Source organism: Pteronotus mesoamericanus, unplaced genomic scaffold, assembly GCF_021234165.1.
Source record: "Pteronotus mesoamericanus isolate MK-2021 breed Mesoamerican mustached bat unplaced genomic scaffold, CSHL_Meso_final scaffold_174, whole genome shotgun sequence".
In the NCBI taxonomy this organism is placed as follows: Eukaryota; Metazoa; Chordata; class Mammalia; order Chiroptera; family Mormoopidae; genus Pteronotus; species Pteronotus mesoamericanus.
The window spans coordinates 28445035-28464573 of record NW_026555309.1 but is presented as its reverse complement, the minus strand read 5'-3'; the positions used below and the strand labels follow the sequence as shown (position 1 = coordinate 28464573).

The following is a 19539-nucleotide window of genomic DNA, read 5'->3' as shown; positions in this document are numbered from 1 at the left end:
ACCTCATTAATGGACTATAGTTGCTATTCATTTACCTTGTTAAAGGCAAAGACACTGAAATGTGCGATGGTACAGATTTCATTTGTTTCATTCTTTTAGATTACATATGACAACATATTTATAGGTAAATGGCTTCCTTTTTAAAACTACACCTAAAAGCATGGAAATTATAATAAAGTTATGAAAAATTTTAAAGTATTAGTTTTTCATTGCAATTTAATAATTTCTTTCACAAATGGAAAGTGTAGGTCAATTCTTCAAGAGAATTACATGGATAAGGTCATTGCTTTCATAGTACTGAGTAAGTACGTGGGCATCCCAGAAGTCTGATTACTGTATGTTAGTGGTGTAAGCATAGTTATTTCTAAATTCTGTGATTTAAAAAAAGCACTTTTACCAAATATTAGTTTAGTACGGAATACTGGCCAATTTGCATAAATTACGTGAATTGATTAGATTCTCATCTTCACAGAATACTTTGCACATTTGACTTCCTTTTTGAGTTTAAAACAGAGGTCAGTGTTATTTGAGTAGTAAGCACCTGCCTACAAGAAGATAAAAAATCAGCATGATCAAAACAGATTAGGTGATTTAGCTCTTTTCTTTTTGTGGAGTGGTTAAAATATCTCTATGTATTTCTGTCTAAAATTCTAATTATAGTGGACAGAAGGTTTAACGGCAGTTTATTGAGAAGGCTCACCTAGGAAAGCATATGCCACTCGTTGGCTTTAAAAAACATTCAGAAGGTATCTAACCAGACCTGACTGTTATTTGTCATTAGTAGCTAAACCTCCAAAATTTAATCATTTTATTGTAAAGCATATTAGCTCTCAGGAGTCTTTGAAATATATCTTCATTCCATTTCATGCTTCTATTATAAGGATTTTTTTCATTATGTAATAATTATTTATTGTCCAGGACAATCTTTTAAAAAGTTTAAGCAAACAGAAAAAAAAAAACGCAGAACCTAATTTGGCATCTTTAAAATGTATTTTATATTATAGTATATCTTTAATAATAAAGTTAAAAATGAGGAGATATATATTGTAAAATGCTTATGAGATATTTAGAAATTATGAACCATTTAAAAATAAGTTTTATATTAAATATTCCAAGGTAATATAGTTAATTTCCAAATATTTCTAAATAAAATGATTTCTTTGATATTGGTTAACCTCAAATTTTACTTTAAAATAGAGAAAAATATTACCCAAATTCCAAAGAACTCACTATGTTCTAAAGTTTTTATAGCTCATGACATTATTTCATCATGCTGGCTGCTTTCTGGCAAATAAGATAAATGTTTACATAGAGCAGATACTTCAAAATTTCATTTTAAAAAATCATTTTGTTTTCATTCTGGCTCTGATTTTAAATTCTTCTTTCTTCATTTGCTTGTCTTCAAATAGATTATTTTGATATTTTCCCCAGAAATTATGAAGAAAGATGGCACAGACTATTCAAAGCATTCTTTTGGGAAAAGTGTGGTTACATAGTTACTCATTCTATCAAAGCTTTTCACTTGCTTGCCATTTGTTGCCAAAATTCACCTGTAAATAAATAGCAAAGAAGACTGATCTGGGGACACATAAAGGGTTTACTATTTTATCTTTCCCCCCTGCTGTCTTATAGTTAAAATGTGATGTATTTCTGTGTGATATCTATGCATAGGTTGATTGATACAAACAAACCATCAGACCTGCTTGCTTCAAATCTTAGTGGTGTGTTTGTGTTATGCCTCTTAATGTTGATTATCCTTAAGGTAATAGAAGGGAATATAACTTATTAAATTTATCAGAAAAAAATAAACACAATTTAAAAGAAAAAGTTAGCATCTAGTGCTACTGTGTCCCACAGGTTCTTCTACATTGACCCACACTACCTCCACTGGTGAGTTAGAGGAGCATAACAGGACTACCACTGGTGCTATTGCTGTTGCTAGCACATCCGCAGATGTTACTGTATCCAGTGTTACAGCTGTCACCATCCATAGACTTTCCGAGGAACAGCGAGTGCAAGTTACGAATCTCAGAAATGCAGGTCTGGACCCCAACACGTCCGTGGACGGGCTCCCTCCTCATCCAGCAGATACACAGAGTACAAGGAGAAGACCAAGAAATGCTGAACAGATAGAAAGAACTAAAGAGCTTGCAGTTGTTACTCATAGAGGTATTGGATGTTATTTTACTTGTGCCCATTTAGTTACAGCCAAAGCTATATTTTGGTAATGATTCTAATTAGACTATGAACTGAAAGGTAAGATGTAGGAAGATAATGAAAGAGTTCAAGTTAGTAGCTGAAAAATAGAGATAGACTGCCAAAACTTGAATAATATGAAGGCACAGAAATTAAAATAAATGACTAATCAAAGTGCAATAGGAATGTCAAAAGGGGTGGGGGTAAAAGCAGAGAGAAAATACTGCATGGAAAGAGTAGTAAAAACAAGTACTAAAAGCCTATTGCTTATTTCTTACCAATTATGAAGTTGAGATAACATGAAAATAAAATAGCTAGTTTCTGTTAATAAGAGCACATATTTATATATTGCTGATTTATCCTGTGTAGTAGTGTTCAGTGTTTGCATGAGATATTTATGTTATATAAATAAATGCTAATTAATGATTGAGAAAATAGATAATTCATTTGGGAAAAATGGAAACATTATGTCTGGTGGTTGTTTTGCATAGCTTACTCTCCTATTTCTAAATTACCTATTCCCTGACCAATGTGACTGTACTGAGAACAGATTCTCATTTTGAAGAAGTAACAGCGATTCATTGAGTTTATGCCTATAAAGTTAAATATTACTTAACCTCCTAATGTAAATTTTAGACAAAAATACCATAAAGCCAAATTATATATTAGTAATTTTCTAGTCAATTAATATTAGCTTGCCTACCTTTTGGAAAATTAGGGAAGGTAGAAAGCATATTTTTTCTGTTTCTTGGTAGCAAGTTTCATTTAGCAGTCTAGGAAAAAAATCAATGTAGTGTCAAAAAATAAATGGATTTCATTTCTATCTATATATGCATCAATGGAAATATTAATTACTTGAACATACTTTAAATATAATATGTCTACTACAACTCTGTTTCCAACTCATTATCCTATCTCTTCTGAAATGGTTATGGTTTATGTAGCGTGATTAGGCATGGTTTATACAGAACGTGCAATAAGTAATGAAAAAAATATTCAGTGCTCACCACACACTAGAGCCAATTTTCTAAATTGCAATTGGCTGACATCAAAGCAGTGTTGTTATTATAAATAATGTCAGCCTCACCAACATGCCTGAAATTCCTACTGAGTTTCATGTTCTGATCTATGGGAAATAAAAATAAATAATATATGATGTCCTCCTTTAAGAGACTGATATAGAGTGGCAGTCATAGAGAAACCCATCTTGGTGATACAAGGAAGATTTTCTGAAGCCCATGGCTAATCACAGTACTAAAGATGTTACAGGGTATGCAGGCATGGGTCACTCAATAGACATTTTAAATAATCAGTAAACATAATACAAAATTAATTCCCCATTTTTACTAGATATTTTAGAGAAAAAAATTCTTTTTCTCCTATTATATTCTCCACAGTGTAGTTAGGATTACCTTTAAAACATGAAAGGTTAATCATATCACTCCACTGCGTTAAAGCTTCCAGTGGTTTCCCAACAGTCTTATGGATAAAATCTAGATTTGGTGATAGCCCACAGGAAGCTTCATGATCTGGCTGTTGTCCATATCTCCAAATTCATCTCATGTGACTCTCACAGTCTCTCTTTGTCTCTCTGTCTCTCTCTCTCTCTGCTGAACAGATTTGTTTTTTAGTTTGTCAAACTCACCATGTTCTTTTCTACCTTAAGCTACTTTCATAATCTATTCCTTCTTTCTTGCAAGATCATTCTAGTTTCTTTTCCAAGTTCTAGCTTAAATGATCACCTCCATGAAGTTTAGGTTTTCCTGGTATTACTCACTGTTGTATATTGGGCTCTCCTTGCTTTTGTAATCAGCAGCCCTTGATTTGCCCTGTACATTTAAAGTTCTTTGAGGTAAGGAGTAGATGGGTCTTGTTCATGTTGCATTCCCAGGGCTTAACACAGCTTCTGACACACAGACATAATTAGATAATATTTGCTAAATTAATGAATAATTATTTACAATTTCATTAGCCAGAGCATTCACTTCAATTATTTAAAGACATAAAATTAAACTTTAATATAATTAAATATCTACATATTTCAGAATTAAAGATAACTGTTTCATCTTTTTGCAGTTATAAAAACACCAGTGTTTTTTATCCCTGTTAAAGGCAACAACATTTTCATGAAGCCACAATAATATATTGTTTTTATTAGCACTTCAAACCAGATATAAATGCCTTGCCTATAGCTCTTATGCATTTTTGAAGTCAAAGGAAGTTTAAATTAAACACAGGAACTCTATAGTTAATGAATTTCATATGAATAAATATCAGTGTAATAAAATGGGTGTTATTTTACTGAAATCAATTATTATGTGTGACAAGAGAGTAGAGTAGCATCAGTGCCTTTGATGTCTAAGAGCCCATACTGTTATGCCTTGTGTGATAATTTAGTATTTTTCATCTCTTTTTGCTATTCACACTGCAGTTGAACTTTTATTTTATGGTGTTTTTAATCATCACTAATTTCTAATTTATTATTAATAACTTCAGGCAAATCACTGATAGTTTCCATCAATGTCACTGTGAACACAAAGAAAACCTGAACACTAATTCTACATAGTTTTTGCACATGCTTGTGAGTGTGGACTCAGAATCTCCATATTCATTTATGTTATATTAAATCTTAATCACTATAACTAGTTATTTGATTATAAATAACAGATGCTCAATTATTCATCTGAAAAAATCTTAGAATATTTATTAATAATATTTTCCAATTCTCTCTATGGTACTGCAACTGATTTTCTTATTATACTAGAGTTAAAACAGCACTAAATCAATTTAACTTATCTTCCTAAATTTTTTTTTTTTTTGCTTTCTACTCATTCTCAGTAAAAGAATGCCATTTTTAATTTTCACTCTTTAGTCTTTTGACATTGAAATAAAAAGAGGCAAAAAAGAATTAAGATACTAATAAATAATATCGGTTTAGATCTCTTTAAACTGTGTATTAACACTACACCACGGTTTCCTGCTTTCACTAAAGTGAAAACCCAATAGTCCTCAGAATGAGAATTCAATTTTTATTGACTCAATTTTAGTCCACATTGCTGCATACTATGAGTGAGATCCTGTGCGAACCACCCAAATTATTGGAAGTCAATTTCTGTATCTGCAAAATAATATCATAGCACATATGACATTGGGATTATTATGAGTATTAAAGATGTGTAATTGGGTGGAAGTGTCAAAAGTTTAGAAAGTGTCTTCCAGTTGAATGTTAAAACCAGAGTGCCCACCATCCATGTTTATAGTTTTGAGATCAGAACCTCAGCTGAGACTACACTCTGCCCCTTCTTAGCTACATGATCTTCAGCAAAACCTTTAACTCTCAAAGCTGCAAGTTCTTAGTAACTGAGAATACCTGCCTCATAGACTGTTGTGTGAAAAAATATAGCCAGATGCTGACTTGTGTTCAACAAATACTAATTGTTTTTATTTCTTATTATTTACTAACTACATTTAATTTGCTGTGAGCATGACATTGTACTGGGTAGTTAGGGGTATAAAAAGGAGCAATGCAGGCCAGGGCACCCAGGAGTCTATGTAATGTTTAAAAGAGAATGGTTACAAATTTATTTTGAGAAACACTGTCATAGCAATATTTTTCAAATATTATTGAAGTAAAGTAGAACAACTGATTACCTCTAAATGTAAAAATAAAGGAAGCCTGCACAGATGATATTTAAACTAATTCTTGGAAGGTGAATAAAGTGTTAAACTAGGAAATTGTGTTTCTATCACTAAAATGTGTACAAAATGCTTTGAGTAGATACTAGTGCTGAATAGAAATATGATGAGTCCATATCAAAGTAAATAAAGGAAGTGTTCTACTGTGCTTAAAGAAACATTTATATTCATATAAACAAACAAAAAACTGTTTTTAGTTTATAAACTATCCATCTGTTTAAATTTAGATAACATAATATCTAGTGATATTTAACATTTTATCAGAAGTTTGTTGCCTGAACTATATCTTCTGAAATTACTTATTAATATTAACATAAAATACCTTTCTCAGTAATTCCTAAATCTATTAGTTCAATGTTATAGCTGTAAGATATCAATACTTGAACTCAAAGTTTTCTTAAAATAGCAGTACTATGTAATATGATTTAAAAATTATAAGTGCCCTATTTTACTAAAGTTATATATCTTAGAATTAGATACAGTCTTTCAGATCACCCAACCTAACACCATTATTTTATAAAGAATATTATGATCTGGCAGAGCCTTATGAAAATACACAGGATCAAATGTATGCAAACCTTGTATTAGGTTAAATTAAGGCTACCGATGATAAGCACAATTGGGTTTTCTTTCTCGAGAAGTTTATAATCATACCATCTCAAAAGTAATCATGAATGTGTGTTTTACTCCACAAAATTTATTTTAACATTGTTTATCTTGTATATTGTACTAGAATGACATTTCTATTTTTTTTTTTTTATGCGTGGACGAGTTCTGTCAGCTGTTTATGCGCAGTCTTGGTAGCTTCTGTTTTCAAGTACAAAATGTGGACCTATTCTCTGGAAAAGCATATATATAAACTCTTTTTAAAATTATTCTTTGTAGTAGAAACTGAACTAGATGACTGTAACATCTGTGGAGTTCAATACGTGTTATATATGAGCCTTTGTAGCCATTGCTGCTGTTTGTTTTCACACAGTGTGGCCAGTTCTCCCATGCTATGTTTAATATCTAGCAGTCCTATCAATAGGGGAAGGCAGGGTTTCAGTCTGACTTATGAAGTAACATGAAATTATATTTAACTGAAATTGAATGTGACGTGCAGCACCCTCCCCCACCAGCAACAGCAGCTTGGAAGGAAACCTATTTTAATCAGTTGTAAATAGAAGTTTTTAATATTTTCAGGTAAGAATGGTTAATTCAGCATAAAACCATTCATTTTAGGTCAGTGATTTTTAAACCAAACAAAATCAGGGTTTGTTTGTTTTTTTTCATTTTTGTCATAAGCACTATTTTTGAGTAAGCTCCTATGAACATTTACATTGCTCAATAAAAAGGGGAAGACAGCAGACTATCAGACACATGTCTATACTGCATTTCCAGTGTATTTCAGAAGTGAAATTTTATAACTTTGCTAAAAAAGCTGGACTGTAATATGAAAATAAATCTATTGTGTGAAAATAACAGTTTTGGGGTATCTACTGTATGCCTTTCACTAGTAGGATATTTGGCTACATGTAAAATACAGTTTAATATTTTAATAGTTTGCAAGAAACTAATACTGTGTTGAAAAATTCTATTATTTTCATAAAGTATTATTTTGTAAATCCAAAGCATCTTCTTTTTTAAACCTTCATAAGAAATATCGCAATGTGGAAGATCATTTATCAATGATTACTTAATGGATACTGATGTATTTCTATCAAGTTTGAGGGTTTTATTGAACATAGTATCTTCATGCTAAACATGTGATGAATCCAAAAGAAGTATAAGATATGGTCTTTATTTTAAAATGAAAAGTAACAGAGATAAAACCACAGAGAGAATTTATTGGTCAATTCTAAGAAACCCATTGCTACAGAATGACTATGATATGGAAGTAAGGATGAGTTATAGCTGTCTTCAACTGTGTGATATTTGTTATATGTAAGAGAAATCAAACTTGTTCATTGTTGTAGAACTTAGCATATGGAACCACTGAAGGTACAAATAGTTTACTATAAAGTAGACTCTTCTCATATTGAGTTTGGTCCAAATATAGTAAATCCCTCAATCACTAATAAGATATTAAAGCATAGCTTGATGGTAAAATTGGGTATTTAGAAAACATTTAAATATCAAAGAGTGTCACAATAATACGATTGTTACTGTACTTCCTAATCCTAAGTGTCTATGAATCTATTCAGGAATATCATATATTAATTACTATATTTATTATCATATATTTTCTCTTGGCGCTTGAGTTGACAGGGACATCATTATGGTTATCTATTTAACACAGTGCCAATGTTAAAATAAGCATAGAGGTGGCCCATACTACCACTAAGAAGGTTGGAGATTGACACTCTTCTGATCCCAGTAAAGAGAAACTCCATCACATGCATATTTCTCCCAGGGCCCAACATATTTGCTTTAAATTCCAAAAATATTCAGTTTGATGACCTAACTCTAGCTTGTGTTTCAGGTAGTGTCCAAGACAAGAGCTATTTTCTTTAAGACCTATATATCTTCCTTTCCTTCTCTTTCCCTCTCTCCCTCATCCCTCCCTCCCTCCCTCCCTCCCTCCCTCCCTTCCTTCCTTTTTCTCTCTTTCCATCCTTATTTTTCTTTCCTTTATTTCATTTTTCTCCTTCTCCCCCTTTCTTCCTTTCCTTTCCTTCCTTATTTTTTATTTCTTCAGCGTTTTTTGTGTATTTACATGCCAGACTTTCTTCCAATTCTTGACTACAAAACATTGAACAATATTAAGTAGACCTTGCATGATTGAGTTTATATTTATGTGAGGAGAAATGGACTATAAGCAAATAAACAGAGAACTACCTGATAGAAACAAGATTTGTGCCAAAAATTAATACAGGTTATGTAGTATATGGGTGACTACCTTAGATTGGATGGTCAGGAAAAGCCTCTTTGAGGAGTGAAAATTTTAACTGAGACCTAAATAACAGGAAGAAGACAGCCATGCTAGAACTAGAGTGGAAAGCATATCAGTCAGAGAAAACTAGCTGGAAAAGACTTTGCTTGAGAAAATGAAAGCTGAGTGTGCCTGGAGCTCAGTGGACAAGGAGAACAGTGGTGGCGAAGTGAGAAACTAGTGGAATCAGACCACACAGATAGGCTCTGAGGCCTGGGTGAAGAGCTTTATTTTGCTTTAAAGGAGATACGAAGGCTTTAGCAGGGAAGCGATATCTTCTCATGTAACTTGTTAGAACAAGTCATTTCAGCAAGAAATCAAATAATAAATGGCAAGTAAATAGAGGTAGGCAGACAAATTGGTCAGGTAGTCAGAGGTGAAATGAAGAGTTGACAGGGACTTGGAGTCTATGTCTTAGACTGTGCTCCTCTCAAACTTCAATGTGAACAAAATGACCTGGTAGTCTTGCCCAAAGGCAGATTGTGACTTGATGGGATTGGGGTGGAATCTGAACTTCTGCGTTTATAACATTACAGGCTATGCTGATACACTAGATAACAAGGACATAACTGAGGATGATTAACATGCAAAGAGCAATACCTGTCAGTACCTGCTCCCTGTCCAGGATCCATGAGAACTTGTTCTCTACTAGAATAATCACAGTACTGACAAACTTCCATAGATGTTATATTAAAGCTAAACTTTAGTTCTGTAAGAATGAATTGAATGGTAGGGACTTCATGAGTGAAAGGGATATCTTAGGGCGGAAGAATGTTCTTGATTGACTTTAATGACAGTATTTAATTCTCTCAATCCTGAAGGCAGAGCTGATTATGTTAGATATGATTTTACTAAAAGATAAGTGGATATGTGAATAAATGTTGAAAACATTTCCAAGTCAAATTTTAACTAATTTATTACTTTTAATTTTTATCTTAAGTTCTATACCTTGAAAAATTGCTATCAAATAACAGAAAAAAAATGTTTGAATTTCTCTTTATTTACAGTGTTTCAAATCTCTGAAAGGCTAACTGATAGCTGGACACAAAACAGAGTAAAATAGAAGGATGCAACAATTGATTGCCAAGTCAAAATATTTTATAATTGAATAGTTAAGCATTTTATTTTATATAAATGGTGAAACTGCATTTGCTTGCTTGATTAAATTCCCTAGTCCTTCTCTATGAGACTGACAGATATATAGATTTTCATGCATGTTCAGCATAAGAAATACCTGAATGGATAATTTATAACTTTAAAAATTATCTGGTTTCATATGATTCTTATAAGATGCTCTAATTTATTAAATTAATTATTAATTTTTGTGTGGGAACTTCAACACTGCGTAAGGAAATACATATTAACTACATATTTACAAATTGACTATTGCATGCTTTAGCAATATTTTATCATTTTTTCTTTTTTTATAGTTTTCATGACTTTTTTGCAATTATATTTTTATGGAAAATTATGTTCAATATTGATATTTGTAGCAATTTACAAATCCATGTCCTGAAATGTATCAACTTATTATTTAAATACATAATTATTTATTGACTATCATCTTCATTTTATATTCTATTACCACCTTTTATCACATTTGTAAAATTGTCAATGCTATGTCACTCATAACAGTAAATATATTTTTATTTCTAATTATTTACACTTTGGAGAATAAATCATGTTTAAGGAAAAAAGAAAAAGTTTTAAGAATTATTTGGTAACAGGTTTATATATTTTTAAAAGGTATAAAATAAAAATAACCTGGATGCCTGCAAACCTTCATAACAATGTTAAACAATGACACTTCATTTTTTTTCACCAATGGCAAATCTGTAGCTAACCATTTTAATATTTTTATTGAATGCTACCTCTCAAGCTGTGCCTCTAAGTTATTCCTATAGAGAAATTTAGAACTTCTAATGACCCAGTATTTTTCTTTTTCTTTGAGTAGATCTGAGGAAGTATATATATTTTAATATTAACTGGAACCATCACCTTATAACAATGGCCTTATTTCATAATTTTTTTTTCAGATTTTCAACCCCATTGTTAGGCTCACCAATAATCATTAATCAGAAATTTTGGAAGCATATGGATTATTTTACCATACTGCTTTTCATTTTTTATAGAATGGGTAGAAAGGGAATATAACACTATTTAATGCAGTGAATTAAAAGGGAAAGTTTATCTTTAAAGATAGGAAATGAAATTGATTTTGTGTATAACTGAATTCCCCAAATGGTTACCATAGTTAATTATATTACCTTTGAATCAGACTGTCACAGTAAATATGATGTTTGTGACTTTTAAACCTTTTCCTTTTTAAAAATATTTTGAAGGGGCTAGACTTTCTATTTGTGATCAAAGCTGGTGCCAAAGCTGACTCCTCTGCTTTTTGGAGTTGAAGGAATGGTCCTATGTCAAAGACATTTTTATCTTGTTCAGAATTATTTCAGGGCATTTTCACCCACTTTTGCAACAAGCTGCTTCCCTCACATGGAGTGTTCTAGAGCATATGGTTTCCCTGCTGTGCGCAGAGTGAAATCATACAATTAAGCTTTAAAATTTTAGGAATAGCAGAACCTTCATGTGTGGCAGAACAGCATGGTGTTAGGATTGGGGTGCATTGCCTAGAATATTTTTCTCTTCATAATTACATCATTTGTATTCTAAGTCATGGGCTATAGTATTTTAGTGTTGATGCTTGATTTTTCTTTGTTTAAAATATTCTGCAAATGACATTTCTTCACAATACTAAGTGAGATTAAAGTGATAGAAATTCCTAGATTGTTTTGATCCAAAGCCCAGAGAAATTAGAAAATGGTTCTTTAGTAGGCTTATGTAAAGGGGGAAATAAAGTTCACCAACTCAATTGAACTTTCCCGTTATAAAGGAATGCAGGCAAAGGTGATTTGCTAAAAAGACTATATGATGATATGAATTTCATAAAGCAGTTGGCTTTTGCTACACCTTTTTAATTCATTTGTTCATACTTAGAAGATAAAATATTAAGAGGCTTCAAGCCATGAGGTTAAACTTGGCACTATCAGTAAATAATCATTTTTTTAATTATTAAATTCATTTAATAAAAATGATTCTGCTCTATACTAAAGTAAACCATTCTTAAAATCAGATAGTTTTGACTACTTAAATTTTTGCATTATTAGCTTTGCCCTCAAAGGAAGAAATAGATAGGATGCACTAATCTCATCTACATACACTTGTGAGTCCTGTTTGAATATGTGGAATGCTATTATTCATAGTCAGGTGGTGGTATAGATGCAAGGACTGAAGTTTCAGAATCAATAAATGAACATGTTTTACTAACATATGTATGAAATTGAGTGATCTACTTAGCCCTTCTCTATTTTTATATCTATAGGAAGGAGGAAAATAATCCCATTCTTATTAGACAGTTGGCATAGAGTATGTATGCTTCACAAACACAGCCAATAAATGATACTGCCCCCTTGTGGCACTTTTACAACAACAAAAAAATCTAGTTATACAAAAACCTCATAAGGTAAAAAGTATGTGAAGAAATTAAGAAAACAATTAGCATGGAATTTTAAGTATCTTAAGTAGCTGATTTTCTTAGAAATAAAAATACATAGTTTAATGCAATGTTGATGCAAAATTCTGGAAACAACTAGTACATACAGTTCTATTTAGAACTATTTATATTAATCTCATGCGTAAGTTATACCAAAGTAATATGTAACATTCAGTTCCTCTCAGGTTTCTATTAGCCCCACATTTTTTTCTTGCCAGTTTTACCCTTAATTCAGTTTATCTCTAACTTCAATATAGCCAACTCACTTGCTTTTCCTTTCATCTACTTTATTCTTGTGGATTTTCTATTCTTTGGGAATGATTCTAGAAAAGAGCATAGATGGGTGATACAGTTCTTCAAAACATTCCCTAGAAAACAAACAGCCAATGTTAGGATGATCAGCAACAGCCATCCATAATTTTATTTGGGTATAGTCTTTTGATGATTATACGAGTGTTTATAGACAAACTGAGAGGTGTTGTGTAATATAGTTTCTGAAAAATCAGACCTCTAATGGTTTCCATGTACCAGTAGTATATCCATCAGAGTTCACTGGGAAACAATGGAGTGAGGGCTAATTAAAAGACGGCTTACTTACCAAAGAATTATTTCTAAATGAGTGCATGTAAAGGAACCATAAAAGAACATGGAATAACCTAGAGTAGTAGCAGCCAGGTTACCACCATTTTCAAAGCACTGGGATGAGGGGAGAGAGATGTTGAACAGAGAGGCGTGTATAGTTAGCTGGCTTGAGAGTGGCCTTCAGTTAAGGGTCCTAGTCAATACCAGACAATGTAACGATGAGAGGCTGTGGAATCATCTTGATCTTACTTTCCTCCCACCCTCCATCTTTCTGCTGGCATTCCCCAAGGTATAAGGGAGTCTGATTGATAGAGTTTAGTGCTTAATAAACTTAAATGTTCTTAAGAATTACCTGAGGTTCTTGTTAAGCCAGGAATTCTAATTCAATAAACCTGGGGCGGGGCTTGCTATTCTTTCCTGACAATCCTCCAGATACCAGTGCTGCCAATGCAATACTACAGCTTGTGTAGCAAGAGGTAGCCTATTCTGATCAACCTTCTGTACAAAGAACAAGGAGAAGAAGGGAGCTGGAGAGGCATGTAGACAATATAGAATATGCGATATGACATGCCTTGTGCTGTCTTCAGTAGCCATGAATTTAGCAGTATAATCCCAAATCAAATATAGTTATCAGAGCCCATCTACACGTTTTAAAAAATAGAGTCCAGGTAATGATACCAAAACATCTAGTGAAAACCTTGAATAAAACATAATAATCTGAAGTCAGAATATTGTCATGCATTAAAGTAATTTTTATGGATTTTTTATTTAAAACTATTTAGTGTACTAATTAAATTTGTAATGGAAGAATATATCCCATTGCCCTAAGTCTGATGCTCTTCATTAATTGTGGTCACTATTATTGAAACAGTTGCTTCTTTCCCAGTTAGTGTCATGCTAGAAGGCATTATAGAGTGCATATGTGGTCTCTGACATTGAGTGTAAAACAAGTATGTGGCATAAAATTACTTTATTTTGAATAAGAATTTTTACAAATAGACCTTCAGGTATATTTTTTGTTGTAGAGATTTTGAGAAGTTTGAAAACCAGGGCCACCTAAGTGCCCCCCCCAAAAAGAAATTTTACATATATTTTACATATATTTTTCACATATATTTTATAGTCAAATTATCTTTGGTAAAATTAATTCATAAAAAGAAAATAGAAATTATAAAGAAAACAAACAGAAAATAATTTACATTTAAAATAATGATATATCAAAACAAGCAAAAAAAAGTCTAAAGAAGTGAATTGAGATCTTCAGATTTAACTGTAAGACCAAAGATAATAAAAAAGTTTATTTGAAACTGTCAGAAAATGACTGTTAAAACCTAATTAAATTAAAGACTGAGTCTTAAAATTGTTAAAAGTGTCTCTGAACTCTACCAATGGTAACTCTTGGCATGTAGTAATTTTATTTGCTCATTATAAGAATCCATAAAGAGCTTATAAACATTCAACATCTTTCATCCTGACATTTCACACCACGCCATAACTGTAAGACCTGTTAGAACATGCAGAGAATTGTGGGTACATCTGCTGATATCTACATAAGTGTTATGAATTCCTAAATTTGTTTGCATTCTGGGGAGAAAGAAAGCCCATATACAAATTTTAGAGTCTTTATTCAAATATTGGTTGTGTGATTTCAAACCAGTTATCTAGCACATCCATTTTCACTTACAAAGTAACAAAATTAATTCAGTCTAGATTTGTAAATATTAAACAATTGATTTTATAAAATGGGGTATCTTCTTTTAAAACTCCATATGCCGTTCAGTTTACCAAGCAAAAAATGTTACACGCATTTTTTAAAGTGGTTGAAAAATAAGATTCCAAAGATTTAAGGTCTAGACCAACTACCAGAGTGTCCAACCTGTGGCCCATGGACCACACGCAGCCCGGGACGGGCGTGAATGTGGCCCAACATACACGCAAACACATGTACCCCTTTTCTGTAGTGTTCGATATCCTTCCCTAATAATACATTGTAGAACCAAGCTCTTTGACCTTCTGGATTTTTCTTCTTTAATGTTCATCTGTTGGCTTACAATCTTTTTGTTTATTTTTAAGAATCCCATATTTGTGTTGAAACTACCATGACATCTTTAGGCCCATTTGTAATACTTAAAATAAAATCTTATAATGCAGAAAAAAGTAAAAGTAGAATCCCTGCTTATAGGTCATGTTTGGACTGGGAGAATCTAGAATTATACTTCAAAATACAAAATGGAAGGAATTTTAAGACAGCCAGAAAATTCACAAGTGGCAGAAAATAAATTTAAAGCAAGTGAAAACTCCAGTAGAAAGAACTTGAGTTTCCCCCAAGGGTGGTTGTGCGAAAGAGAATAATAACAGAAAGTACAACTTGAGAGAGATGTAGTCATTTTTTGACTGTCAATAAAGGGTCAGAGATAATCTCAAAACGCTAGAGACTAAGCAGTTCTCTAGTCCTAGGTTCTTATTTGAAGAGAAGGGACCAAGGTAAAAAGGCAGATTCTGGTCCGAAATCACACAACTAATGTTTCCTGAGAATCAGGACTCTTTAACCTGTTACTCCGGTGGTCATTTTCCTCTCTTTTTAATATAGTAGATATGGATAGTTCTTAACTATATATTCAGGTAAACTATCAGGCCTTGTCTTTAGCTTTCTACTTTTGAAGATATTAACAAGAAAAAATAACTTTAAAATGTTTCAAAAAAACAATAAAATATGCATAACTGATATTGAACTAATTGGGTATGGCAAGTTGGAATTAGTGAAATGGTCCTTTTAAATGAACAAAAAGCAGTTTTGTTTCTTTTCAAATTCATGACATGAATAAAACCTAATTGCCTATTGTTTCAGCCCATTATTCCTACCTATAAACCTCATTGAAAGCAATATGTAAAAAATTCTAAATTATAACTAAGGAAGTAAACTCTATCCCTAGCATTCTGGTTCATGCTCATTTGTTTTCTTTTAAAATTAATGTTTAAATATCTCATTAGACAACTTCACATAACTTTTTAATTAGTGGGGTTTTAAATAAATAGAGTTCCTTTATTTTACTTGGTGTCATTAAAAATTCAGATAGTCTTCTGAGCTATTGTTTATTGATTTTATAAATGATATAGTAACTCTAGATAAATAATTTATACATAAAAATGATTCTTTTCTTTCATTCTAAATACTTTAAAAATATTTTTGAACTGGTTTGTTATTTCCTCAAATTTATTATTTTTTAAGCAAACCCAGTCACATTTTTTTAACTTTTAGTGCACAGTGAAGTATGCCACCCTTTATGGTATTGATTTCCAATATTGTCATAACAGAAAAAGGTAGTGAGACAGTTAAGCTGTAATTCACTCTCATAAATTTTATACAATATGGACTGATATCAATAATATTGTCAAAAGTAATGACTATGAAAGGAAATGGTTATTGGCAGAAATATTAGAATATATTTTAATTTTTCCCAATTATACAACTTTATTAAATGTGTCCTAGCATTTCATTAGGCTAAATTACCTAAAAAATACACTTTGTTTATTTTAAAGACCAAGTTTATTAAATTCTTTCCACTTTTATGTCTCAGTATTTCAAGTTTTCCAATTCAATACATAAAATTTGATGAATTCAAGTGGTTTATGATAAAGTGTTCATGTTTTGCTCTCATATAAAACCTTGGATAGTATTAAAAAATCCTATACATATATGCATGATTTTTCCCATAGAACACTTATCCTTCTTTACTGCTTGGTATTTTACTCCTTAGCGATAATATTGCTAGTTTTTCTTTTTTCTTTTATTTTCTTCTGGGTACCCTATATCAAGCTTAAGAAAGCAGTTTCTTTAACTTGCATAAATCCATGCTAACAAAATTTGTTAACTTGAATTTCATTTTAAAATTGTATATCCTGATACATGTTTTTGTTTGTTTTCTTAACTAGTGAAAAAGGCCATAGATTTTAAATCTAGAGGATTTAAATTGTTTCCAGGGAAAGACAACAGCAACAAGTTTTCTATCTGTGAGTGTACTCCTTTTTTTGTTACTTTCTCTAGTGTAAGAGTGAAGTTGTGATGTCTGTGTTGTTTGTGTGTGTTTTATAAAACTGTTTGCATATTTACCAAATTAACTGCATTAATATCTACATAACATGCATGATGATTATTCAATATCTTACTGTATTTAAATGTGTACTGAGTTAATGGATTAATATGGTAAATGTCCAAGCCCAGCTTATTTCAAAAGGTAAACAGATCTGATCTAGTGTGTTGATAATACTCTAGTTTTGTAATTCCAGGATGTGAGATTTAAAAAAAAGAGTGAAATTCCTTCAATTGGTGGTCTCTTGTGGGAATTATTGTTTGAACAGATCTACATTTTCACATTACTTTTAAGGAAACATTTTAATAGCAATTTTTCACCTAAGGAAAAAAAGATGTTTTTAATTTGAGTTTAAATATCCAAACTTTTTAAAGTCAGTGATCTTTCATAAATTAATTATGCATTCATCCATGAATCTGATCAAGAATCATTGAATTATTGAATTCTTTATTACCATAAACAAACATAAAAGTTTTAGGAAAGGTTGGCATTTTTGTAATATAAATCAATGCAGTTTGTAGTAATTCCAGTCTTTATGTTCATACAGATAGATACTACAAATTTTGAAATAAGCCATTCATGACACAGCATCTGACTTGCAGAATGACATGTTGGTGGAAAATATAATTAGTAATTGTAAATAGTTATTTTAACAAGAGTATATTTTTTAGAATCATATTTTTATTTAATTTCAGATCATTTGGTGCAATGAGTTTATAACTAACAAAATCATTTATTATAGTTATATCAGAAAAGTATCTTACCTACATGTTTATAAATTTCCATATATAACAGAAAATAACTAATTGAGCATTTATATCAATTATCAGGAAGAAAATTGGGAGCCTATATGTTATCAAAAATTTTAAGTGTCATAATTTAAAAATGTGTTTAGATTTTGTTAGATTTGAAAATATTAAACCAATAATGACAGATATCAACTGGAAACTCTTGATCAAATAGGGTAATCTGTTTGTAAAGCACTAAATAGTTCATTTTAAAGTGTTTAGTGGTGTAATTATGATTTCTTGTTATATTTTTAGGTTAACACATATTTGAGTTTGAGAGGCCAGTTTTTAGGAAAAATAAATAGTGCTATAGTGTTCTTCTCATTAATTATATAATACATTTCAGAAATATTTTTTCTATGATAGAAAATATAAACAGAAAAACATCAGATTTAATTATTCTGACATGAAATTTTATCACATCAACATGAAATAAAAGTTAAATGTCTGCAGACTTAAATATGAGGTTTACTACCTTTATTTCTAATATTTTTTGTGGCCAATGTATTTATTTCGTAATTCTTAGTGGAACTATATGCTATGATTTTTTCACCCTTTCTTCATTTTCGCTCCACTAATGTTATTTTATATGCTGCATGCTTCATACTTTTATATTTCCTGAGAAATTCAAGCTAATTATACTGAAATATATAAAACTTATTAAGGTATTAACATATATGTAACACTCTATACTTGGAATATGGCCTTAGTGGGCATATATATTATGTTTATAGTTTTGTACAGGTTTTATGCGGGTGATCAAGAAAGGAAACAGCATAATATGGTATCTGGGGAAAAAACCCTGGATTTAAAAAATCTATATAAAACAAAATATTAATTTACTTAGTAATATTAAAACAAAATTTGCATTTATCTATTACATTTTATGTGAGATGAAAAATACTCTTGTACTTTATTTTTGAATATAAACAATCAACTTCAATCAAAACAAATTATGCTGGTTTTTCATAGTCACAAAATAACAAGCCAACATTAGTTTAATTTTACTTTATTATAATTTTATCTCAAATATTTAATAACTAGTTTCAAATATATATTCTCTAAGGTTGTTTACAGAAAAGTTTTATATCATTTTAATTATTATTAATATTATGTCTAATAAGCATTATTTATTTTTATTTATTATTTATTGTCTAATAAGCATTCTGTACTTCATTCCCTTGATATCACTTATTGAACATAGGATAAAATAATCATAAATGTAGATTTTTTTATCTGACACCTTTCAAATGAAAAACATGGTAAAGCTTGCAGCCTTTGTAAAAACAATAATTCTGATACTTGAACTACCAGAAGTGAGCATAACTGTGGAGGTTATGAACTACACACATCGCCAAAGCATATTTTCCCTCAGTAACCCTTTAAAGTTAACAAACAAATGAATAGGAGGTTCAGAAAGCTGCAGGTAGTCTTCATGGGGAGCATTTGGTTGTTAAAATGGTTAATTCTGATCTTTTTCTAACTTTAATGTATGAAATTAAACAGTCTCTATCTCTATCGTTATTCTTCATCTAAAATAATAGGTTTACCAAGAGAGGAAAAATATTTTTAATTTTAAAGTTAAAAACATTTTTATATTTGAAAATGTTGAACTTGGTGAACTCAAAGTCTTGCCAACTTTTTGCCTAGACTATTTAGAATATGAAAGTGTAATTATAAAGAAAGTGTGATGTTCCCACAATTTATTGTTTTTTT

General features: G+C 31.0%; 1 protein-coding gene across 3 annotated transcripts in view; it reads left to right on the top strand.

Moving 5' to 3' along the window:
• Positions 1-19539, top strand: part of CSMD3 (CUB and Sushi multiple domains 3) — a 929671-nt gene that overhangs the window by 341169 nt on the left and 568963 nt on the right. Inside the window, exons 7-8 of one of the 3 annotated variants that reach the window (XM_054590412.1) lie at positions 1858-2169; positions 16878-16955. The exons of 1 other annotated variant lie outside the window; for it this stretch is intronic. In XM_054590412.1, the coding sequence (XP_054446387.1) occupies positions 1858-2169; positions 16878-16955 (390 nt within the window). The remainder of the gene's footprint in view (positions 1-1857; positions 2170-16877; positions 16956-19539) is intronic. One more of the 3 variants, XM_054590413.1, reaches the window with a different exon arrangement.